Here is a 26593-nt window from a genome sequence, read left to right as displayed (position 1 = left end):
GGAGGGAACAAATAGTGACAGCTCCGCATGTCACAGAGAATGTGAAGATCCCAATACCTCAATCGTTGACGACGGAATTGATGTTCCGCTACCCGACCATGACAAGGTGAGAATAGGGATAACGCGGCTAAAGAACAATAAAGCCGCGGGCGCCGACGGACTGCCGGCTGAGCTATTCAAACATGGTGGCGAGGAGATAGTAAGGTGAATGCATCAGCTCCTATGCAAAATATGGTCAGATGAAAGCATGCCTGCCGATTGGAATTTAAGTGTGTTCTGCCCAATCCATAAGAAGGGCGATCCTGCAATTTGTGCCAATTACCGCTGGAATAGTCTTCCAAATATCGCCTGTAAGGTTCTAGCGAGCGTATTGTGTGAAACGCTGAAGCCCACCGTCAACCAACTGATTGGACCTTATCTGTGTGGCTTCAGACCGAGAAAGTTTACCGTCGACCAAATATTCCCAATACGCCAAATCTTGGAAAAGACCCACGAAAGGAGAATCGACACACACCACATTTGCTGCATTCGACAGTATGCAAAGGAGTTACTTGTATGCCGCGATGCCTGAATTTGGTATCCCCGCAAAACTCATACGGCTATACAAGATGACGTTGCTCAACACCAGCAGCGCCGTCAGACCTCTCCGAGCCAAACGAGGTTTCAGACCAGGAGACTCTCTGTCGTGTGACTTCTTTAACCTGATGTTCGAGAAGACCGTACGAGCTACAGAGGTTAATCGCACAGGCACAATATTTTATAAGAGCGTACAATTGTTGGCGTATGCCGATGATATTGACATCATCGGCTTTAACAACCGCGCTGTTAATTCTGCTTTCACCAAACTGGATAAGGAGGTGAAGCGAATGGGTATAGTGGTGAACAAGGACAAAACGAAGTACCTCCTGTCTTCAAACAAACAGTCGGCGTACTCGCGTATCGCGTCACTGTTGACAGTTATGATTGCGAGGTTGTACAGGACTTCGTATACTTAGGAACCAGCATTAACACCGATGACAATGTCAGCCTTGAAATCCAACGTAGAATCTCTCCTGCCAACAAGTGCTACTTTGGACTAAGTAGGCAATTGAGTAGTAAAGACCCCTCTCAACGAACAAAACTAACACTCTACAAGACTTTCATCATGCCCGTCCTAACGTATGGCGCAGAAGCGTGGACGATGACAACATCCGATGAAGCGACGTTTTGAGTGTTTAAGAGAAAGATTCTGCGGAAGATTTTTGGACCTTTGCACGTTGGCAACGGCGAATATCGCAGGCGATGGAACGATGAGCTGTATGAGCTTTAGGCTAGGTCATGTCATCCGAATGGATACAAACGCTCCGGCTCTGAAAGTATTCGATGCGGTACTAGCTGGTGGTAGCAGAGGAAGAGGAAGGCCTCCTCTCCTCCAGAAAGAAACGACTGGCGCGCTTTGTTAAACTCGACCAAAATCGCGTAAGCGATTATCGCGCCAATTAAGAAGAAGGAGATCATTTTATTTTTTTTTTTTAATTTTTTTTTGTTAATAGTTCAGGATTTACTAAATATTTATTAAATTTTTAATATATGTAAGCATTTATTAATTTAAATGTAGATAATCGAATGTAGATACTTAGAATGAACAATGTAAAATGAAAAATAATGGCTCCGCTAGCGCACTTTCGTAGTGCTTGTTTCTGCTGTCCGCCGACGACTGACTAACGCCAACCCCGTTTCTCTCTCTCTCGCCTATCTGGTATACTTCGTCTTACATTCGGCCTTCTTGACCTTCGTCATCTGACCCAGATGACAAGAGCTCTTCATTTTCCTCGACAAATCTGCATAACTTCATGTTATCGCAACTACTCTTGGTTATTTTCGGGCCTTCGACGTTCGCTGCTTTCTTCACATCATAACGACCGTTGCCTTTGATCTTGGTGACTTCGTATGGACCCAAAAATTTACTGGCTAACTTGTGACCAGCCACAAACTGGGTTCTCTTTAGTGCGACGAGATCACCAATTTTGTAGCCATGCTCTTGTTGAGCCTTCTTGTCGAAATTACGTTTGTACATCTGCTGCGCTTGCATTATATTGCGTCGTGCTTCATCACGCAATTGCTGACGATCTTCATTGTAACGTGATACGATCTCTCCCTCTAATAATTCAAGTAGACGACCTTCAGCTTGACTGAACATTTTTGTGCCAAACAAAACTTCAAAAGGCGATGTCTTCGTAGATACATGCACGTGTGCGTTAATAGCTCTCTGAACTTGAAGCACATACTTGTACCATAACGCCGGCTGATCCGCTGCCGGCTTAGCAATAATTGATAAAACCGAGCGGTTTACGCGCTCAATCTGACCATTGCCTCTGGCCACTCCCGTTGTTGTCCAAATCTGTTCCACTTTGTGTGTGTCGAAAAACTCAACCAACCCTTCTGCAGTAAACGCTGTACCTCGATCACTTATTATTCGCCTCGGAAAACCAAACGTATTAGACCACTCACTCAACTTTTGAATTACTTCTTCGTGGCCCGTAGACTTTGTGGGAAACAGCCACACGAACTTGGAAAACCCATCGACTAGCGACAATATATATTTGTACCGCTTAGATGTAGCATCCATCGGCCCCAAGTGATCGATATGTAAAGTGTGCAGCGGTGTGTCACCCTTATCGATGCAATTCAGGTAGCCTTCTTGCTTACCTAACTTTTTGTTGTGGACAATGGAATTAAATCAGTTCGCGATAAATTTACCCACCTTGTTTTCCAAGTGCGGAATCCAGTACTGCTGTTGTATTGAGTGCATAGTTTTTACCACCGAAAAATGACCCATATCGTGCGCTCCTCGAATAATGTCACGCTCCATCATTCTTGGTACCACCAACAAATCATTACCCTCAACCGACTTAAACAGCATACCCCCTTTCAACGTATAATCTTTATATGGACGCTCTTTCATTATTTCGACTATTGCCTTTATGTGGTCATCATTTTGTTGTGCCTTCTTAACTCTGGCTGATATTTCTGTAGTAGCAACCATGACCGATTGCGGATAGCGGCTTAAATAGTCAACGTGCTGCATCTTGCAGCCTGCGCGATGTTCTGTTTCGAAGCTAAAATCTTGTAGGTAGAGCACCCATTGTGCAACTTCTCTTGGTACTTCTTGTTTCGAAGTGGTTTGTTTGAACGCAATTCAATCTGTAACCAACTTAAACCGGGTGCCCAACAGGTAATGGCGAAATTTCTTAATTGCCAAATACGCTGCTTTGACTTCCAGAATATAGCTGTGCTTTTTGGCTTCCCCCTCCGAAGTTTTTTTGCTCCAAAAATGTACGGGATGAAACTCGCCGTCAAACCTCTGAAGCAATACAGCACCGAAACCCTCTTTCGATGCATCCGTGTGCAGCTCGGTGATTGCGCCCCTTTCGAATATTTGAAGCACAGGCTCACTTGTCAACTGCTGTTTCAATTTTTGTACTGCTTTTACTTCTTCTGGGCCCATATTAAAATCTACTCCTTTTCTTAAAAGATTTGTCAACAGACGCGCTATTTGTGCATATCCTGGAATAAATTTTCTAAAAAATCCTGTTAGCCCAAGAAATGCCTGCACTGCCCTAATGTTAGTTGGCAACACAAACCGACTAACAGCCGCTGTTTTTTCTTTGCCAGGCCAAATCTTACTGTCTTCGACGACATGGCCGAGAAAATTTATACGTGACTGAAGAAAACTACATTTACTCCATTTAACCCTTAGGCCAAACTGCGCGGCCCTTTCAAGAACTTTCTCCGTATCCTGCATGCACTCCTCAGGCGTAGCGGCGTAAACAATAATATCGTCCATATATAACTGCATGATATTATTGTTAATAAAATCTTGATATATGTGATTAACAAATCTAATAAACGCGGCAGGTGAATTTTTAAAACCGAATGGTGCTCTGTTGAACTCGAACAAACCCTCTCTGGTGATAAACGCCGTAAATGCTTTACTTGCCTCCTCCACTGATACGTGAAAAAATCCGTTTTCAAGGTCCAATACTGTAAAAACTTTGGCACCTTGAAGCTTCTCTAACACCTCTTCCATCAGGGGAACCGGAAAACAATCATCAAGTACCATGCTATTAAGTTTCCTATAGTCGATACAAACTCTATACGTGTTATCTTTTTTGCGAACAACTACTACTCGACTTGCTACTTTTGAAGTGGATTTGCGTACAACACCTTTGATAATCCACTCATCTACTTGGTTCTTAACTGCTGCTGCTTCATCTGCCGAAAGCCGACTTGGCGACTGACGAAATGGTTTGATTGAGCCATCAGGTATAATTTTTAAAGTTATGGGACACTGCTCTGTAGGTGCTGCAGCCGACTGACAATTTTCTTCTATCATCTTTTCTATTTTTGCGCGAAATTTTAGCGGTGCCGTTACAGTTGGCGCTTCAAAAACATTAAAAACATCAGCGGCGTAATCCGCTAAAACAGCTGGTTCTACTTTTAATTTTTCAAACTTATAACCCTCTGAGTCAGCAACCATGCGGAACTTTTTAATAAAATCATGCCCTAAAAGCACATCACACCCTATTTTGCTATCTGGAACAACCACAAACTGCTGCTCCGTATGTAGCCCGTCAATTATCACTTCTGCTGAAACCCCTCCAACAGGTTTCGTTGTTGTATTACCCAGTCCACGTAATTCTGTCTTACTACAATTTATTCTTATATTCTTGATTCGCTTTGCGACACTTTCTTTGATTATTGTGACATCTGAACCCGTGTCAACTAACCCCTCAATTGGTACATCATTTATTGCAATGTGTTTTAAACGGCCCTGATTAACCACTAATTTACTTTTTCTGTTTTATTTGAACAATTTTTCGAAATGTGGCCGTTTTCGTTGCATTTAAAACATTTTGTTTCTGCAGTACAATCTTTTCGCTTATGCTCTGCTGAGCCACTGTTAAAGCAGTGCACTTTTCTCTTATTCTGGGCCACTTGTTCTTTATTTACCACACTTTGTTTTTGAACACTACTGTTTTTTTTCCGTCAATATGCAACTGCTCGTACACACAAAATTTGTCTTTCAGTTCTTTAAATGATTTACTACGATACATGGCAAATTTATACTCATTTTTTATGTCCAGACCGTTAACAATGTATCGTAGCACAGCTGCTTCTTCAATATTGCCAATGCTTGCGATTTTTTTCATCACTAACATATATTCAATGTTTCACTCTGCTTCTTTCTGCGTTCACGCAGCAGCTGATGGATCTCTGCACTATTCCAATTATTGTATATTGAAACTCATCGATAAGCGCCTGTTTCAAACCGATGTAATCGGATACTGCTTCTGCTTCTAAAAACAACTTCGCAGTGCCACACATTTTCCCTCTCGCCTGTACATACTTTTGCTTATCTGTCAAACCTTATGCGTCGGCATTTGCTTCGAAGACTTCAAACCACTTAATAATTGGAATAGAACGGCCATCACACTCGCTGATCACTTTGTCAAAATTCTCTGGTGATATTTTTACTTTACTGTCTCTTTGTTCGTCAACTTGTATTTTAAGAGTAAGAAGTTGTAACAATTGCTGAATTTTCTCTTCCATTTCGCCGCCACTGTTATCTTCTCTCGTATTCGTTAATTCACCTCCCGTTGCCATTGTTGCTTTTGTTTCAACTTTTTCCTCAACTTCCTCTTGATTATTTCTTTTTGCTGGCGTATGCTTCACTTTGCCCATTACAACTTATCGGCGTTTCAACTTCGTTCTTTTGAGCACGCAACAACTGTTCAATGGAATAGGACGACCAGCATAAAAAAAAAAAAAAAAAAAAAAAACTTACGAACGACAACTTTAACCACAACTGCGCAGCTACAACTGTTCCCTGCGCTTAGCAACGCATAGTCGAAATATGCATAGATGTTTGTCGTCAACTCGCGCACACAACAGCAATTGTTCGAGTTCTTTCTACGAATTTTTCCACTTAATTTTGCCAGCGTCAACTCGCGTCACTACAAACAACTGTTCTTACTATGTCCAACTACGTATAGCGACTGTACTGATATAACGCTTCGTTGCATGTATCGTTCAAAATTACACACTTTTGCAAAGTTCAGACACATACGCGACACTTTTTATTGGCTGAAAAACGGTTGAGCCCCCAAATGTAAGCATTTATTAATTTAAATGTAGATAATCAAATGTAGATACTTAGAATGAACAATGTAAAATGAAAAATAATGGCTCCGCTAGCGCGCTTTCGTACTGCTTGTTAGAGCTGTAAAACTATCGATGGCACTATCGATATATCGAATTTTTATATTTTTGCGTCGCTATCGATGGTTATTGTTCACTATCGATAGTGGCATTACCATACATTGCACATCACTTGTTTTGGCGCAACTTTGCAGGTCGGCAGCAAATTTTGGTAAGAAATACATTTATATGTAAAAGGTAATTAAATATTAAAATAAGTGTTTATTTGCTGGTAAATTTTCGTTGGTGTTGGTGGCGGAAGGATGGACAAATTTCTCTTGAAAAACTCACAGGGTAAGTTCCATTTACTGCTTAGCAACGCAAGTAACTAATTTATATTATGTATGCATGTGCTTTGTTAAGATGGACAAGACAGCAGCATTGAGGCAATTGAGGAGGACAACCAGCTAGCAAAAAGGCAGCGAGTCGGAAGATCATCGGTGTGGGGCCATTTCGAAAAAATAAACAACGGTATGTCGGCAAAGTGTCGCTCTTGCGGCAAAATGTATAAGACGAGCGGAAATACCTCAAATTTATTTGACCACCTGAAGCGTGCGCATCCCGGTCAGCGTGTTAACGATTTGCCAATCACTTCTGGTAAAATAGATACATATTTAAACACAACATATGAATCTACGTCAAAGCGCAAACAAGAGCTTGATTCAGGACTCATAAAATTTGTAGCTCAAGGCATGCAACCTTTTTCTATAGTTGAGGATCCTGAGTTTCGCGACTTTATCAAACTATTCCACCCACGCTACAAACTACCGTCGCGGACTACCCTCTCTAATGTCATGATGACAAATTTATTTGATGAGCAGAAACCGAAATTAAAAAATTTGCTCAGCAAAATAAATCACTGTGCCATCACAACTGATATGTGGACGTCCCTGGCAAATGAATCTTATATGACAGTCACATGGAAACTAAATATAGTCTAATACAGGAAGTTGCCACCAGATGGAACAGTGCATTCCTAATGATTGAAAGAGTCTTAAAAACATATGAAGCAATCAATATAACACTTCTAAGTTTGTCGAAAGCGCCACAGCCTCTCACAGCTGACGAAATCAACATATTAAAAGACTTGTCACAAATACTTTCTCCCTTTGACATTGCTTCCAAAGAAGTGTCATCGAATCCTAAAGTCACAGTATCACTAGTTATTCCAGTTACTTGTGGCCTCTTAAACAACTTGGAAAATAGCACAAAAAATCTTCTTACCGAAGTTGGCCTTAAAGTAAACGAATTTTTAATTGATTGCGTAATCAAAAGGTTGTACAAGTACGAAGATCGCACAGTAACTAGCATTTCTACATTGCTTGATCCAAGGTTTAAAAAACAAGGTTTCCGTTCGCAATACAATGCCAAAAATGCTGAAAAACTTTTAATTGAAGAACTTATTCATCTAAGCAAGTCTTCAGCTCCCACCTCAGAGCCACCAACACCAATTGATCAACCAAAACCAACACGACATCCTCTTTATGAATTTGTAAAAATCAACATAGAAAATTTGCCTAGGACCAAGCGCTCCGATGCAATAATTGATTTACAACAATATATTGGGAAACATCACTCCTTGGGCGATGTTGATCCCCTCAAATATTGGCAGATATGTAGCTTAACAAAAATTCTTCAAAAATGTTTAATGTTTCCGTATTTACAGCATAACGAAAATAGTATAAAAGATCTTACTACGAAATATTTTTGCATTCCTGCTTCATCGACAGAGTCGGAGCGATTGTTCAGCAAAGCTGGACAAATTATAACGGAACGAAGAGCTGCCTTAAAAGCTAAGCATGTGGACATGCTCCTTTTTCTTAGTCACAATTCTCGGATCTTGGCAGAAGACTGATCCTTAATTTTAATTTTATTCAAATTTGTTTTGATTTACTATGTCCATGACGGATCTCATTATGTTAAACATATGAAACATATGAAATGTTTATTAAAATGTTAATTTTTATTGTTAAGTATGCGTTTATTAAGTTTTTGAATTTGAAAATATTTTCGATAGTACTATCGATACTATTGAATATTTGTTGCCAAACCATCGAAACTATTGAATGTTGCAACCATCGATAGTTTTGCAGCTCTACTGCTTGTTTCTGCCGTCCGCCGACGACTGACTAACGCCAACCCCGTTTCTCTCTCTCTCGCCTATCTGGTATACTCCGTCTTACATATATATATACCTAATTTATGTTACTAAGTAAATAGATCTAACTAAATTTAATAATTTTTTTTATTCCATTTAAATATTAAAGTTTTATTTTGGCTTGTATTTTTGTTATTGATTTATTTTATAAGTAAATTTTTTTGTGAAATTTTATTTATTTTAATAATAACTAATTTTTTTTTTATTCTCAGTAATTAGTTTTATAAATCAAAGAAATTTGAAATTAGTACTTTTATATAGTATTGGCTAAATTTGTGCCAGCAGCCGCGGTTACACAAATAATACAGATAAAATATTTTTAGTAAAAGTTAAATTATATATATATATATATATATATATATATATATAATTGGCGCGTACACCCTTTTGAGGTGTTTGGCCGAGCTCATCCTCCTATTTGTGGTGTGCGTCTTGTTGTTCCACAAATGGTTACAGTTTTAAGCCGACTCCGAACGGCAGATATTTTTATGAGGAGCTTTTTCATGACAGAAATACACTCGGAGGTTTGCCATTGCCTGCCGAGGGGCGACCGCTATTAGAAAAATATTTTTCTTAATTTTGGTGTTTCACTGAGATTCGAACCGACTTTCTCGCTGTGAATTGCGCATGGTAGTCACGCACCAACCCATTCGGCTACGGCGGAAATTTTAAAAGTATTTATTTTTATTGAGTTTTGATTGAAGCTTGTAAATTTTATAAATAAACTAGGATTAGATACACTATTATTTAAAATGTTGTTAAAAAATACTAAGGTAGTAATAGTTATGTTCTTGAAACTTAAAAAAATTTGGCGGTATTTTAGTCTATTCAGAGGAACCTGTCCTGTAATTGATAATCCACGATGTACCTAACTTAAATTTGTTTTTCAGTTTATATACCGTCGTTATTAGACTATCTTATTAGAGTAATTTTTTTATTAAAATGTATATCAGATCAAGGTGTAGCTTATATTTAAGTAGAGATGGGTTACAATAAAATTATTTAAATGGATTTAAATTTGAAATATTTTTTTGAAAGTGGATTTGATTGTAAAATTTTAAAGATTAAAAATTTGATTTTTGCTCTAAAATATGTACATATTCCCCGTCGCTCTTACTATTAAGATAAGATAAGTCGTAACATAGTAGATGTACCGGAAGATGCCTCAAGAATGATAATTTAAAGCTTATTAAGTAAAGTATTTCATTTACATTGAAAAGATTTTTGTGCATATCAATATAAACTGAATTTTAATATTTATGCATTAATTTTTTTGTTGTTAATTTAATTTATTAAAAATAATTATATAAAATAATGTTTATGTAGTTTTTACTGGAAAAATAATTTTAATAATAGTTTATTATGTTTGTGAAAGAATATTGAAATAAATTGAAAATTTTTAATTAAAATGAAAATTTAGTTTATTGTACCTTGTGTATCAGGGTTGATCAAATAATTAATAATTATTTATTAATCTCGATTTCATAAGAGTTAATAATTTATTAAAAATTATTTAAAATAAATTATTAGAAATGAAATTTAATTCGTTTATAAAAGTATTTAGTTTTTGTAGAAAAAAATTTAATTTACAAATTTTTAATTTTTAATTTATTTTTGAAATTTAAAAATTTATTAATTTGAATATTTTAAGGGATAAGCTTTAAAATAAAATATTAAAAATTATTGAATAATTGATTTGAAATGTATGCATAGAAGCAATCGTTTGTAAGTTTGTTACAAATTATTTTATAATTTATATTATTTAATTTTGTTTTCATTGAATTTATAAATTTTTTTTATTAATTTTATATAAAAGGTAATAATAATAAATTAGTATATTTAAAATATTGTTAAAATATTTTATATTGAGTATATATATATAGTACAAAGGTATAAAACTAGGACCAGAGTTCCATGAAGCTCTGAGGAGCAAGATGAAAGATATCGCTTCCGTAAGTGAGCTGAAAAATAAAACAACGATAGAGATACGGGACCTAGATTCACTGACTACAGCAGACGACGTCGCAACGGCAGTTAACCAATTGTTAGACGAGACCAACGAGGAAACCACTGTTAAACTATCAGCACCAAACAGCCGAGAACAGCTAAAAGTGTATGTGACGCTATCATCAGAAAGCGCAAACAAAATTCTCCAGAAGGAACGCGTTAAAATAGGATGGATCAACTGCAAAATGAGACTCTGCATTGACAAAAAGAAATGCTTCCGGTGCTTTGAAACCGGACACTTACAATGGCAGTGTAAAGGGCCTGATAGAAAAGGTAAAGGACTGTGTATACGATGCGGGAAGCCAGGACACAAAATTAAAGAATGCAGCAGCCCACCGGATTGTTGTATATGCCGAAGTAAAGGTGTTTCTGACACAGGACATATGCTAGGCTCAGTACGATGTGCGGCCTATAACAAAATAATTTGAAACAAAATAATGAATAAAAATTATTTAAAATAAATTATTAGAAATGAAATTTAATTCGTTTATAAAAGTATTTAGTCTTTGTAGAAATAAATTTAATTTACAAATTTGTAATTTTTAATTTATTTTTTAAATTTAAAAATTTATTAATTTGAATATTTTAAGGGATAAGCTTTAAAATAAAGTATTAAAAATTATTGAATAATTGATTTGAAATGTATGCAAAGAAGCAATCGTTTGTAAGTTTGTTACAAATTGTTTCATAATTTATATTATATAATTTTCTTTTCATTGAATGTATAAATTTTTTTACTTATTTATATGTAATAATAAATTATAATAGTGTATTTAAAATATTGTTAAAATATTTTATATTGAGAAGTATATTTTAAGTTTCACTTGCCCACTGAATAATTTTAAATGGCCGCAGTATTCTGACTGTGCAAAGGTAGCATAATCATTAGTCTTTTAATTAAAGGCTGGTATGAACGGTTGGACGAAGTATAAGCTGTTTCATATAAATTTATAATAGAATTTTATATTTTAGTTAAAAAGCTAAGATTTTATTAAAAGACGAGGAAACCCTATAAATCTTTATAATTAATTACATTAATTTCATTTTTTTGATTTATTTTATTTTTTTAATATTAATTATTTTGTTGGGGTGATGTTAAAATTTAATGAGCTTTTAATTTTTTAAAATCATTAATTTATGAATTATTGATCTATTAATAATGATTATAAGATTAAGTTACTTTAGGGATAACAGCGTATTTTTTTTTTAGAGTTCATATCGACAAAAAAGTTTGAGACCTCGATGTTGGATTAAGGTATACTTTTGGGTGTAGCCGTTCAAAGTTAAGTCTATTCGACTTTTAAATCCTTACATGATCTGAGTTCAGACCGGCGTAAGCCAGGTTGCTTTCTATCTTTAATAAATTATAATATTTTAGTACGAAAGAACCAACTATTGAAATAATTATATTTTAATAATAGAATATTATTAATATAAATAAACAATTTTGGCTCATTAACTAATTAAGTAATTAAATTATCAAATCATTTATGAATTAGTGAGTTAATAATGTAGTATGAAAAGTAAACTACTGCTAAAATTTGTCCAACTAGTAAATATATAAGGATCTTCTACAGGTCGTGGTCCGATTCATGGTAATAGAATTACAGTAACTACTATATTATAATTCAAAATAGAATTTTATTAATAGGGTAAAATTGGATTCCTTGAAAGTTTCTTAAATGACAGAATGGTAGAATTGCTAGGATTGCAATTGATACAACTAATGCAATAACTCCTCCTAATTTGTTAGGAATAAGAAAGTAAAATTGCATATGCAAATAGAAAATATCATTCGGGTTGAATATGAACTGGTGTTACTAAAGGATTAGCAGGGACGAAATTATCTGGGTCTCCTAATAAATAAGGGTTGATTAAAGTTAGCAATAGAAGTGCAATAATTATAATGATAAATCCAGCAATGTTCTTATATGAAAAATATGGGTGAAATGGAATTTTATCAATATTTGAGTTTAGTCCAATTGGATTATTTGATCCTGTTTGATGTAAAAATAATAGTTGAATTAGTGTTATTGCTAGTACAATAAATGGGGAAATGAAATGAAATGTAAAAAATCGTGTAAGAGTAGCATTATCTACTGCGAATTCTCCTCAAACTCATTGTACTAAATCAATTCCTAGATAAGGGATTGCAGATAATAGATTTGTAATAACTGTAGCTCCTCAGAATGATATTTGTCCTCATGGTAAAACGTAACCTATGAATGCTGTTGCTATAACTAAAAATAGAAGAAGTACTCCTATTAATCATGTAGGTGTAAATAAATATGAACCATAATAAATTCCTCGGGCAATATGTAGATAAATACAAATGAAGAAAAATGATGCACCATTAGTTTGTAAAGTTCGTAATAATCAACCACAATTTACATCTCAACAAATATGATTAACACTGTTGAAAGCTATATTAATATCTGCTGTGTAATGTATAGCTAAGAAAAGACCTGTTAGAATTTGAATAATTAAACATAATCCTAACAATGAACCGAAGTTTCATCAAGCTGAGATATTAATTGGAGCAGGAAGGTGTACTAAAGCATTGTTTGGAATTTTAAATAAGGGGTGTTGGGTTCGTAAAGGTTTGTTCATTGGTTTAATTTATTAATCGTAGGGGTCCGTAAAATAATTTAGTAATTTTTACTACTGCAATTAATGTAATTAATAAGTAATTTATTAACAAAATAGTAATTAAGTTTGTTGGATAATTATATAATTTGTGATGATTTAAAGAATTTTCTTCTGTAAATATATTTAAGTTAAATATAGTTTGTATTTCGTTGTTTTAAATGAAGAATGAAATATATGATTTATCTATAAGTCATCTGGTACTTATTAATACGATGAAAATTAATATAAATGAGAAGGCGGTTTTCATTGAAAGGGAGAATATTTCATTTGATGCTAGGGATGTAACGTAGATGAATAATACTACTACTCCTCCTAGAAAAATTAATAATAATACATATGAGAATCAAAATCTTTTAGCTATTAATCCAGTTAGAAGACAAATTTGTATTGTTTGAATTAATAATATTAGCCCTATTGCTAATGGATGATTTATTTGAATGAAAATAAGACTAGAAATTAATGTTGTGGAGTATAGGGTTAATTGTATAATATCAGGAGGTAGTTTATTTAAAATATTAATTTTGGGGCCTAATGATAAAGTTATTTCTTTTCTCTTCAAGTTTCAAAAGATGAATTCTTATTTTTGATTTACAAGACATATTTTTTTGGTTAAATTATTAAAATTTTTAATGTTAATATTATTACATTGGGGATTACCCTGTTTTTTAATTTTAATAGGTGGTATTTGTTTTTGTTTTTAATAGCAAATATTTATTGTCTGAATTTTATAGATTTTAGAAGATATTTAAGTATAATATTTTCAACTTTTCGTGTTTGTGAATTTTGTTATCTATAATTTGAACTCATGGAAATGATCACTTTCAATCAATTATTGTATTACAATATTAAAGTGAATTTTTATAATAATTTTTTTATACCTTTTTGTTTTATTATAAATTCATTTTGAACATTTCAAAGTTTACTATTTCTGGTAAGTTTTATTTTAATTTTAATTAATTATTGTACAAATTATTTTGTTAATATTTCTTATGTTTTAGGATTTGACGTTATTTCTTATGGATTAAGTTTATTGGGTTTTTTGAATTTGTACTGTTATAATTACTTCTAGTGAATCTATTAATAAATATAATAATTACGGGAATTTTTTTTTAATTAATGTATTATTTTATTATTATGTTTAGTTTTAACTTTTGGTAGAATAAACTTATTTATATTTTATATATTTTTGAAAGAATATTAATTCCTACTTTATTTTTGACTTTTAGGGTGAGAGTATCTACCTGAACGCTTACAAGCTGGAATTTATCTTTTATTTTATACTTAATTAGTTTTTTTACATATACTAGTAGGATTTTTTTATTTATAAAGGGTGGTTAAATGTCAAGGGCCTATGTTGAATGTAAACCACACCTAAACCTCAAGTTTCTTTCTGCATTTTATTTTATATTTTTCAATTTAAGATTAATTCAATTTGAACGATGGAAATCGAGCACGCTCGTCGTTGATGAACATTATGCATAAAGACTTTCATTTACACGCTTACAAGGTGCAATTGACTCAAGGACTAAAGCCTCTTGACGATTTCATGCGTCGTCAATGGTCAGAATGGTGGCAGGAAATGGCAACAGTGAATGACCAATTTTCGAAGAAAATCATCTTCAGTGATGAGGCACATTTTCACGTCACTGGATTCGACAATAAGCAAAATTGCCGCATTTAAGCGAATGATAATCAAGAGTGATTGCCGAAAAACCAATGCACCCACAAAGTGACTGTTGCGGTTTATGGGCCGGCGGCATCATTGGGAAGTATTTTTTTCAGAAATGAGGCCGGTCAGGCAGTTACTGTGAATATTGTTCGCTATCGTGAGATCATAACGAACTTTTTATGGCTCGAATTGGAAGATATGGATGTGGAGGATATATGGTTTCAACAGGACGGTGCCACTTGTCTCACAGCTAAGGAAACAATGGCTCTTTGCGCGATGTCAATTGGCCGCCAAGATCATGTGATTTGACACCGTTGGACTTCTTTCTTTGGGGTTACTTTAAAGAAAAGGTGTACGTCGATAAGTCAGCAACAATTCAAGAGTTAAGGATGAGATAATTCGGCACATTAACGGCATAGAACCTGAATTATGCCTCAGCGTCATCGAAAATTTGGACCATCGGATGGAGGTGTGCCGAAGAAAAGATCTCCATTTGTGGAACAACATCAAGACGCACACCACAAATAGGAGGAGGAGTTCGGCCAAACACCCAAAAAGGGTGTACGCGCCAATTATATATATGTATATATATATCAAAATATCTTAACTTATCTGTTTATTAATAACTTTAATTACTCTATTTTTTTTAAATGCATAATAATTGTATCTTTTATTTCAACATTTAAATTAATTTTAGTATCTATTGTTTATGTAACCTTATAAAGTAAAATAAATTTAGGTAGATCTATTTATTTAGTAAATCCTTTCCTTCATTTATTTTTGAAAGTAGTTTACTTTTTTTAAATTAAAAGATTATTTTTATTTTTATTATAGAATTAAAGGCTTTAAGTTAAATAAACTAATAACCTTCAAAGCTATAAATATGAGTTAAATTTTTTAAGCCTTAGTAATACTATATTTACTCCTTTAGAATTGCAGTCTTATGTCATTATTGACTATAGAGCTCTGGGTATCTATTTATTTAGTAAATTTGTTTTGATTAAAAATAATTTATTCTTATAAATAGATTTACAATCTATCGCCTAGTCTTCAGCCATTTAATCCTATAAATAATAAAAAAATAATAATTTAGTTGCCTTAATCGCGTCAATGATTATTTTCAACAAATCATAAAGATATTGGAACAATATATTTTATTTTCGGAGCATGAGCTGGTATAGTAGGAACATCTCTTATAATTCTAATTCGAACTGAATTAGGACACCCAGGAGCCTTAATTGGAGATGACCAAATTTATAATGTAATTGTAACAACTCACGCATCTGTAATACTTTTTTTATAGTAATACCTATTACAATTGGAGGGTTCGGAAATTGATTAGTGGGTAAGACTCCGTCAGAAAATATGAGATTTGCAAGTGGTCTTTCGATTTCTTTGAAGCTTTGGGAAATATTAGTTCTAGGTAAGATACATTCAAGCCTAAAAGGATTTTGAAAAATTTTCAAAATTGAGTCATCTACGCCATGTTGAATATCGGGACCGTGTTTTTTCAAAAATCAATATTTCTTGAACCGGTGGATGGATTTCAATGCAATTTACAGACAATATAGAAACAAATAAGTAGTTTAAATTAGTATTATGTAAAAAAAAAATTTCGAAATTTTGACCAAAAAAAAGTCAAAAAATTTTTTTGAATCAATTTTTAGTTGATTTGGCCACTTTTTTAGATTTTCTGTTATACACGTAACGATTCCTTATGATTTAACCTTTATTTTGAAAAAAAAATTTTATGGTGTCTATAATAGTTCTCGAGATATTGCGATTTTAGTGGAAGCGCGCACGCACTTTCGCGTACGCACGCACGGTTCGCGCTGCGTTATGTGTTCCTGTATGAAGTGACTGGAGCAGACTGCTGCAGGTCTGTGCGCGTTTTTCTACTCCTGCGCTGCGTAACCGCGAAATTCACGGTGTTCGCTTCCACTAAAATCGCAATATCTCGAGAACTATTATAGACACCATAAAATTTTTTTTTTTCAAAATAAAGGTTAAATCATAAGGAATCGTTACGTGTATAACAGAAAATCTAAAAAAGTGGCCAAATCAACTAAAAATTGATTCAAAAAAATTTTTTGACTTTTTTTTGGTCAAAATTTCGAAATTTTTTTTTACATAATACTAATTTAAACTACTTATTTGTTTCTATATTGTCTGTAAATTGCATTGAAATCCATCCACCGGTTCAAGAAATATTGATTTTTGAAAAAACACGGTCCCGATATTCAACATGGCGTAGATGACTCAATTTTGAAAATTTTTCAAAATCCTTTTAGGCTTGAATGTATCTTACCTAGAACTAATATTTCCCAAAGTTTCAAAGAAATCGAAAGACCACTTGCAAATCTCATATTTTCTGACGGAGTCTTACCCTAGTACCTTTAATATTAGGAGCACCCGATATAGCATTCCCAGGAATAAATAATATACGATTTTGATTATTACCCCCTTCTCTTACATTATTACTAGTAAGTAGTATAGTAGAAAATGGCGCTGGTACAGGATGAACTGTTTATCCTCCATTATCATCTTTAATTGCTCATGGGGGAGCTTTAGTAGATTTAGCAATTTTTTAATTACAGGGTAAGACTCCGTCAGAAAATATGAGATTTGCAAGTGGTCTTTCGATTTCTTTGAAACTTTGGGAAATATTAGTTCTAGGTAAGATACATTCGAGCCTAAAAGGATTTTGAAAAATTTTCAAAATTGAGTCATCTACGCCATGTTGAAAATCGGGACCGTGTTTTTTTCAAAAATCAATATTTCTTGAACCGTTGGATGGATTTCAATGCAATTTACAGACAATATAGAAACAAATAAGTAGTTTAAATTAGTATTATGTTAAAAAAAAAATTTCGAAATTTTGACCAAAAAAAAGTCAAAAAAATTTTTTGAATCAATTTTTAATTGATTTGGCCAGTTTTTTAGATTTTCTGTTATACACGTAACGATTCCTTATGATTTAACCTTTATTTTGAAAAAAAAAAATTTTATGGTGTCTATAATAGTTCTCGAGATATTGCGATTTTAGTGGAAGCGCGCACCGTGAAGTTCGCGGTTACGCAGCGCGGGAGTAGAAAAACGCGCACAGACCTGCAGCAGTCTGCTCCAGTCACTTCATACAGGAACACATAACGCAGCGCGAACCACTAAAATCGCAATATCTCGAGAACTATTATAGACAACATAAAATTTTTTTTTTTCAAAATAAAGGTTAAATCATAAGGAATCGTTACGTGTATAACAGAAAATCTAAAAAACTGGCCAAATCAACTAAAAATTGATTCAAAAAATGTTTTTGACTTTTTTTTGGTCAAAATTTCGAAATTTTTTTTTTAACATAATACTAATTTAAACTACTTATTTGTTTCTATATTGTCTGTAAATTGCATTGAAATCCATCCAACGGTTCAAGAAATATTGATTTTTGAAAAAAACACGGTCCCGATTTTCAACATGGCGTAGATGACTCAATTTTGAAAATTTTTCAAAATCCTTTTAGGCTCGAATGTATCTTACCTAGAACTAATATTTCCCAAAGTTTCAAAGAAATCGAAAGACCACTTGCAAATCTCATATTTTCTGACGGAGTCTTACCCTACATTTAGATGGAATTTCATCAATCCTAGGGGCAGTAAATTTTATTACAACAGTAATAATATACGATCTACTGGTATAACATTTGATCGAATACCATTATTTGTATGATTTGTAGTATTAACAGCACTATTGTTACTTTTATCCTTACCAGTACTAGCTGGTGCAATTGCAATATTATTAACAGATCGAAACTTAAATACATCATTTTTTGATCCCGCTGGAGGAGGAGATCCAATTTTATATCAACATTTATTTTGATTTTTTGGTCATCTACAAGTTTATATTCTAATTTTATCTGTATTTGGAATAATTTCACATATTATTAGTCAAGAGTCAGGTAAAAAAGGAAACATTTGGTCCTTTAGGAATAATTTATGCAATAATAGCAATAGGATTATTGGGATTTATTGTATGAGCTCATCACATATTTACTGTTGGAATATACGTAGATACACGAGCATATTTTACATCAGCTACTATAACACAGGTAAACAACATTTTGTTCTAGGAAGTGTGGTTTCATTTTCGAAGTATCCGAATCCGGGGTTTAAATTGCTCTATCACGTCAGGATTTTCAGATATCCTAACCTAAAAGTGCAAAAACGCTGTTTTTGCCCATTTTTGAGGTTATGTAGCTACACAGATTTTGCTCTTCATAAAAAAGGAAACATAGTATTTTAAAGTATAGGTCTTCCTGTTTTAAATGTAGACTCATAACTTAAAATACCATGTCTACTTTTTTATGAAGAGCAAAATCCTCGTAGCTACATAACCTCAAAAATGGGCAAAAACAGCGTTTTTTGCACTTTTAGGTTAGGATATCTCAAAGTCCTGACGTGATAGAGCAATTTAAACCCCGGATTCGGATTCTACGCAAAAAATTACTTCGGAAATGACACTACACTTTTATAGAACATTCCGAACCCATTGTTTTGCAGACCTGTGTAATTATTGCCGTACCAACGGGAATTAAGATTTTTAGTTACACTTCATGCAACTCAACTAAGTTATTCACCAGGTTTAGGATTTGTTTTTTATTCTAGATATTGTAAGGTCTATGAATAAGTTCGTGCGGTTTTTTTCGAAATTTGAATTTCGGATCATTCCCATGGCTTTTAAACGTTTGGAAATGGTTGATTGATCAACTCCCAAAGTTTTTGCAACCTCTTCTTGCGTTTGAGCCGGATCTTGATCGAGCAATTCCTCCAATTCGGTATCCATGAACTTTGGCGGCGCACCCTCGCGTTCTTCGTCTTCCAAGCCAAAATCACCACTTTTAAAGCGTGCAAACCACTTCTGGCACGTTCGCTCAGCTAGAGCATGCTCACCATAAACTTCCACCAAGATACGATGACTTTCGGCTGCTTTTTTCTTCATATTAAAATAATGAAGAAGAATTCCCCGCAAAAACACATTATTTGGCACGAAATTCGACATTTTCAAGTGTGGTAAAAATATTGTTGTTTACGCTTCAAATAAAAAACTTATACTGACGTTTGTGCCTTACGACAGTAGCTCTCCAATGAATGTTTGGAAATGTGGATCGATGGAATAATAATCAAGTTACGCCATCTGTTGTAAAACCGCACGAACTTATCCATAGACCTATTAGATATTATTTTACATGATACTTATTATGTTGTAGCACACCTCAACTATGTACTATCTACAGGAGGAATACTCGCAACTATAGCTGGATTTATTCACTGATATCCTTTACTTACTGGATTAAATATAAATCCTAAGGAGTCAATTTATTATTATAATCATTGGAGTAAATTTAACATTCTTCCCCCAACACTTCTTAGGACTAGCAGGAATACCTCGACGGTACTCAGATTACCCAGATGCATATACAACATGAAATATTATCTCAACTATTGGATCTTCTATTTCATTAATAGGACTTTTATTCTTCTTATTTATTATTAAAAAGTATAATTTCCCTACGACAAGTTATTTACCCTATACAACTAAGTTCATCATTTGAATGACTTCAAAACACCCCTCCCGCTGAACACAGTTATTCTGAATTACCACTTTTAACTAATTTCTAATATGGCAGATTAGTGCAATGGATTTAAGCTCCATATATAAAGTATTTTACTTTTATTAGAATTATTTAGTAAATCCTTAGTTATTTTTATATAATGACAACATGAGCAGCCCTTGGCCTTCAAGACAGTGCCTCTCCCTTAATAGAACAATTATCATTTTTTCACGATCATACTCTTATAATTTTAGTAATAATCACACCTTTAGTAGGTTATTTAATATTTATATTATTTTTTAGTTCATATAGAAATCGAAATCTACTACATGGACAAACTATTGAAGTAATTTGAACAATTCTACCAGCTATTATTCTATTACACTAGTATACACCAAAAATGGTTCTCGACCAAAAGGCGTTTCTTAGACTAATTAGAGGTCGCTGAAACCAAAAATGAATTTTATTTTTTTTTTTCAAAGAACGGCTTCCGAGATATTCCCAAAAAACCTGTTTTTCAGGCAATAGTGCAGTTATTACCTGCAATCTCGAAAACACTGCGCGCCATTTCTTTGAAGTGCATAAATTTCGAAAGGCACACATATAACCTACATGGCAATACATTATTCGTCTCAATGGAAGTCGTAATTTTCGCAAAACAGCTGTTGAAAGTAAAAAAAGGCATTTTTGACGTTTTTTACTAAACTATTAAAGTTTATTAACTTTTTTCTGGGACAAAAAATTGCTTTATATCGACATAAGATAGGTTTTCTGAAAGGCAATTTTGTCACCTACATTTTGAGCCTAAGTTTGTCTGAATCGACGAAAAATTGCAGAAGTTATGACCCATAAAGTCAACACGTGTGATTTTGCAGCTTTTGACTTGGCTGTGTTTGAGGTCGAAAATATACTTTTCCTCTCAAACTTCTTCTTTTATGTTGCACGGAATCTTCACGAAGTTGCATCCAGCAGTAGTCGCTCATCATTCCTTGATCCCTTTTCAATCGTAGCAATATCTTGATGAAATCGCTCGCCTTGTTCATCACTTTCAGCCCCCAAATTCGGAGGAAAAAAATCCAAATGACTGTGAAGTAGGTGCATTTTAACAAAAACAATGTTAATTGTAAATTTTCCAATAACTTTCCAATCAATTTATATGATAAATGTATTTTGGAGTATGTACGTTTTACAATACTAACCAATAGTTTTAAAGTATTTCATCATTGTATGAATCAATTGACGGTCGTTGTTGCTCTTGTTGTTTCCCAAGAATCCACGAACAACTTTTTGGAACGCTTTCCAATCTTTAGCTTCGGAACTGTCAAGGCATTGTTAAAATTCTGTGTCCGTAAACAATTTCTTTATCTGTGGACCGACGAATATACCCGCTTTGATTTTCTCTGTTAACAATCTTGGGAACTTGGTTTTTAAGTATTTAAGGGCTGTGTTTTCCGGTTTTTTTGCCAAAGCTTTCACAAAATTCTTCATTAGCCCTCTGTCGTCGTGCACAAATTTATACTTACAGAAATATGGCGCCACCGAAAAATATACACAGACGTACAATGTTCATACCTAGCTCTTATTTAGCTGGAATTGGTAGAATCGGCAATTAGCTGGAATTAGTACAATGGGCAAATAAGCCTATTCTGCGACATATATACATATATATATATATATTTATTTGTATGAAATAAATATTGTTTTTAATTATATTGAGCCTAAGAACAGTTATTTTGCGTGAATCAATACGCAGGCTGGCATGATTTACTTTTGTTCGAAACCGTATTGTATAAATTAATATTCTCCGGTCCTGTTGCGGGTGAAGATTAGGTTGAGAGGCGAACTGTGCCTCTTATTGCTAGCCTCGGGCTCAGACAATAAAACAAATTATTTAACGGCCAAGTGCCGGAGTGAATATTTATTTAAGCGACTTATTGGAAGCGCGCTGTATTCAAACTAATTTCTAAATATATAGAATATTTCACTTAAGCTAAGCCAAAACTCGCATCACGCCACAATGTCATGGTCGGCAAGCCGACTCAGCAAAATCTTTGGCGATAACGGAAACTCTTGCAGCAAAACAAAAGTGTCCGGTTACCGTCGCTGACCATTGCAGCTATAGCGCGCTGATACAACTTATGTAATGTCGCAATTGCGAGGGCTGTTTCTTAACTTATGAAGCACGCGATAGCGAGGGTTGATTATAAACTTATGAAATATCCTATATTAAGTGTTATTTGTTAACTACTCCCCCTTCAAGTATAAGGCCGTCCTCGGCCGACCCAATCCCGGCGACGACTTCTCGTAACTGCTTTGCAGACTTCTTTGCACCGATGATTCGACAAAGAGTGAGGCCAATGCAGATTAAAGCACAGCATATGGCTCCAATTATGAATGCCACACGATAAGCTTGATCAGTTCCGGCGTTTTTCTCGAATTGCTGTATCACCTCTAGATTACGTTCATTCAAACGATGAAGGTAAGGGAGGCTGAGGACATCTTGGGTGGCAGTGATGTTCAGCAAGGGAGAATTGGCAATACCCGGGACTCTATTGCGTACGTTGTTGTGATTGTAAAACAGAGTCCCGTTAATTGCGACTCGGTCTCCGAACGTGATGAGATGCGTGCCTTGTACCTGGATCTCAGTGCCGTTGTCCACCTGAATCCTTGCGGACCCGTCGTTGAGGATGATGATTCCGTCATCTACATGGGTGATTATTTCCAGGTTGCTCGGCTGGATCTCGCAGTGTGCCGTGCCACCTGCATGGAGCTCTTTGGCACATGAACTTTCCAAAGCCAGACGACAAAATGTGGCTCCAGGTGAAGCGGCGCAACTCTGCAGTGTGTGGGTTTCTCCATCGCATTCGGCTATGACGTTGTCAAGCAATCGCACTATGAAGTTCTTGTGGACGACAGGATAAATCGTGATCTTTCTGCAAGCTCTTTTAATCTTGGGGAATTTAATTATGAAGTGTATGGTGTTAATGGATTGAAGAACTTTTACGGACGCAACGGACATAAGATCTCCTATGGGAGTGTTGGTGGGTTCCTCTAGCCAAATTGATTTCAAATCTGAGTGGTCCAAAATGTTTGGGCTAACAATTTTAGCCTTTGCAAGAGTAATAGCAAGCATTAAATTTTGCAACTCCATCATTAGCATTCTGTTTCTAGACAGTAGTGTTTCAAATAAATGGCTAGTGTCAACTTGTGAGTTTTTGGCTGTCTTGAGAATTCTGTTGACAGTGATTGTTAACTGGTTAAGCTGGTCCTGAACTCTAGGGTTTATTTCTATCTGTCTATTATTGGCATTTATTAATTGCATTTCAGTAAACCTAATCTGCTCTAAATCATCGGCATCGGGTGTACCCTATGGTGTGTGCCTAACGCCTCCAATAGGTCTTGTAGATGTGCCGTGTCCACACTTAGAAGTTTTTTCATGTGGGATAGCGGGAACATGTCAATTAATTTGACTGTTTCTTCCACCATTCGCGCGTACTCTGAGAGGTTTGCCGAGTGCCTGACATAGGCGTATTTCTCCCATACCAAGATTTCGCCGTCGACGATGGGAATGTACCTGGCACGCGAGTAGTCGATGACATGTGCCGAAGCCAGGGATAAGGAAAGGAGTAATATGGATCCAAACCTGTGAAATGAGGTTGTTTTCTTCTTTTTTAGCAATTTTTTTGTTTTTCTTTTTAAGGCCCACCACCAAGAAAGTTTTATAAAAACTATACCAAGTGGCTAAAAGTAAGTTGAACAACTATATCTAACTTATACGAGTTTGCCTAGTGGCTTAAAAAAAGGTGTAAAAAAAAAACAAGGGAGTCACCTTAGGTTGTCCTTGTGGACCACCCTCCCTCTAATGAGGACTTCGGTCCCCAGGTCTGCTTCCACGGCCTTCTCATCACATAAAGGTGTGAGTTTGTTTCCGAGTCGTCGGTTGGACTTGACCAAAACTTTGTCACCAACGTCGAAGACCCTATTCTGCCGATTTGCGTTCTCCCTAGCTCTGAGCATCGTCTGAGCGTTTCTGATCTTTTCTTGTATTTTTTCTTGTGGCTCATCTGGGTGCGCCTGAACCACATCAACTGGTCTCTGGTCGATGACCGAATGGATCGACTTATTGTACTCAGTTGTAGCCAGTAAAATGACTTCTACGGTGTCTGTTAAGCCAGATTCTGGCAAACTAATAATATAATGTAAATTAGAATAAAATAAATTAAATAATATTGAATTTAAAAAAATTGAAATTGTATTAACGCTTAATATTAAGTTATTTTATATTGTTTAAAAATTGCTTAAAAATTGAAATTGTATTAAAGCTTAATATTAAGTTATTTTATATTGTTTATTTATAAGTAGGTATGTAGTATACTTTACTGTTTCTCGCTGTCGCTATTTCTATTTACTTCCGAACATTGACTTTATTCTACAACTATACCTACTTTCCGTTCTTCCTATTTCTATTTAGTCAACTGCAAACTCTCTCTAACTCTCCACTTACTGTTCTTCCATTTCCGCTATTTCTCGTATCTTAGTTTTAGGCCTAATATAAGGACAGTACATGTGTAATAAACTCCACTATTGAAATTGTAATCGGACGTGCACGGTGTTTTCCTTTTTAATTACGCGGCGTTACAGGCATTATTCGTTATATTTCGCGCTTCCACCCTAAGCAAAGTGTTTTTTTAAATTAACATCATTATTATATTAATATATTAATTATTTTCACAAAATAGTGAAGATTTTTCATGGCGCCCGAGCAGGGACAGTAGTGCGAAAGTGGTAAAAAAAAAAAAAAAAAACAATTGTACCTATCTATCCATGATAATAGTTAAGCTAAGCTTGAAAAGCAAAAAATTGCTACCGAAGTTATTTCTAAAATATATGTATTTGGTATAAAAAAAACACAAAGTGATAGTGACAAAAGACCACAAGTTGGCAATTTGTGCGCGCAAAATATTTAATAATATAACTAAGAATTAAATTAAATAACCAACTAAATTAGTAAAAGAATATTGCCTGCGCGGTCCGTTGCAAAACAAAAGTCGTCTCGCAAACAAAAAACCAAAGAAAAATAACAAAACAGACAAACAGACAGCTAAACTAATAAATGTACATACATATGTATATGCATATACAAAAACAAGCGCAGTGACGTGGAAAAAGTGCACAGTGACAGTGAGGCCCCAAAAAACAAAACAAAAAAAAAAAAAAACAGAAAAATTAAATATCTATCAAAAAAGGCTAAAATTATTTGAAAAAAAAAAAAAAATTGTTTAACATATAAACAAAATAAAATATTTATAGCCAAAAAAGTTAAAAAAAAAAACATATAGAACATCGCCAACGAAGGGGAGTGAAACTACAGCTGTAATATTCATCAGCCACCAACTGTTCACCACCAATACCAACCGTTACACCGTTACATCGAGGGAGGAATGACCTGCAACTGCGTGGCCTGCCAAAGGGAAGTTCAAGCTGGAAACAAACCAGTCCACGATAAACAGGTATTGAGTGCGAAAAATTGAAGCTAGAAATTGGCTTTGTGATTGACCGAGATTATTACAGTTGCTAATAATCGTCTCACAGTATAAGGGCTTCAATTGTTGGCATCTCTTGTATCCACTTTTTATATGCAAATAAACTTATATACTTATATATATACATATCTATATACATATAATACATATCTATATACTGCCTATGAAGTGAAGGATACAGTGGGACCCGAGGTAGAGGAACTTGTTTGTCGCCAAATAATTTGCGAGTACTATTTTTCGGTTTATTTTCGGGATTTTTTCAAAACACCAAACAAAATTGCGGTTTGTTAATCAACCACAATATTTTCAAAAAAAAAAAAATTTTTTTTTTGTTTTTCGACAATACAAATCTTGTTTGAGCAAAGACTCAATTGTTCGCTGCTTATTTTCGTCTCGTTTTCGTTGGTTCTGGTCAAGTTTGAGCTATTATATAATATATTTCAGTATTATCGCTTTCGTTTTCGTTTTCGTGCTGACAAACTTCCAGAACCGTTTTCATTTTACAAAAGCCACAGGCTAAAGCAGCGAACTTTAATCTCAAAACATGAGTAAACCAAAGACTGCTATTTCAAGTCTCTCTCCAAGTAAGGAGATGATTGACTTAAAGTCTTTAAAGCGCCAGAGAACTGTTGCAAAAACCAGCATAGTGCGCATAAAAACGGGTCTCCTTGAAAAGACCATGTCGCTAGATCCAATCGAATTGGAGTGCCGACTCGACATAT

At 34.5% G+C, this 26593-nt stretch overlaps 1 protein-coding gene and 2 pseudogenes across 1 annotated transcript; 1 reads left to right on the top strand and 2 right to left on the bottom strand.

The window, feature by feature from the left end:
* Window positions 1–6476: 6476 nt before the first annotated feature.
* On the top strand, window positions 6477–7181 carry LOC129250130 (E3 SUMO-protein ligase ZBED1-like). Its single transcript, XM_054889774.1, has 2 exons — window positions 6477–6534; window positions 6604–7181. The coding sequence occupies exons 1-2, from the start codon at window positions 6504–6506 to the stop codon at window positions 7179–7181; spliced, it is 609 nt and encodes a 202-aa protein (XP_054745749.1). The 5' UTR covers window positions 6477–6503.
* Window positions 7182–11868: 4687 nt separating this feature from the next.
* LOC129250128 (cytochrome b-like) lies at window positions 11869–13015 on the bottom strand (annotated as a pseudogene).
* A 4-nt stretch (window positions 13016–13019) lies between these two features.
* LOC129250127 (NADH-ubiquinone oxidoreductase chain 6-like) lies at window positions 13020–13653 on the bottom strand (annotated as a pseudogene).
* Window positions 13654–26593: the final 12940 nt, after the last annotated feature.

Source organism: Anastrepha obliqua, chromosome 6, assembly GCF_027943255.1.
Source record: "Anastrepha obliqua isolate idAnaObli1 chromosome 6, idAnaObli1_1.0, whole genome shotgun sequence".
NCBI lineage: Eukaryota > Metazoa > Arthropoda > Insecta > Diptera > Tephritidae > Anastrepha > Anastrepha obliqua.
Note: the sequence above shows the minus strand (reverse complement) of the source record. Positions and strands in the feature narration are given on the sequence as shown.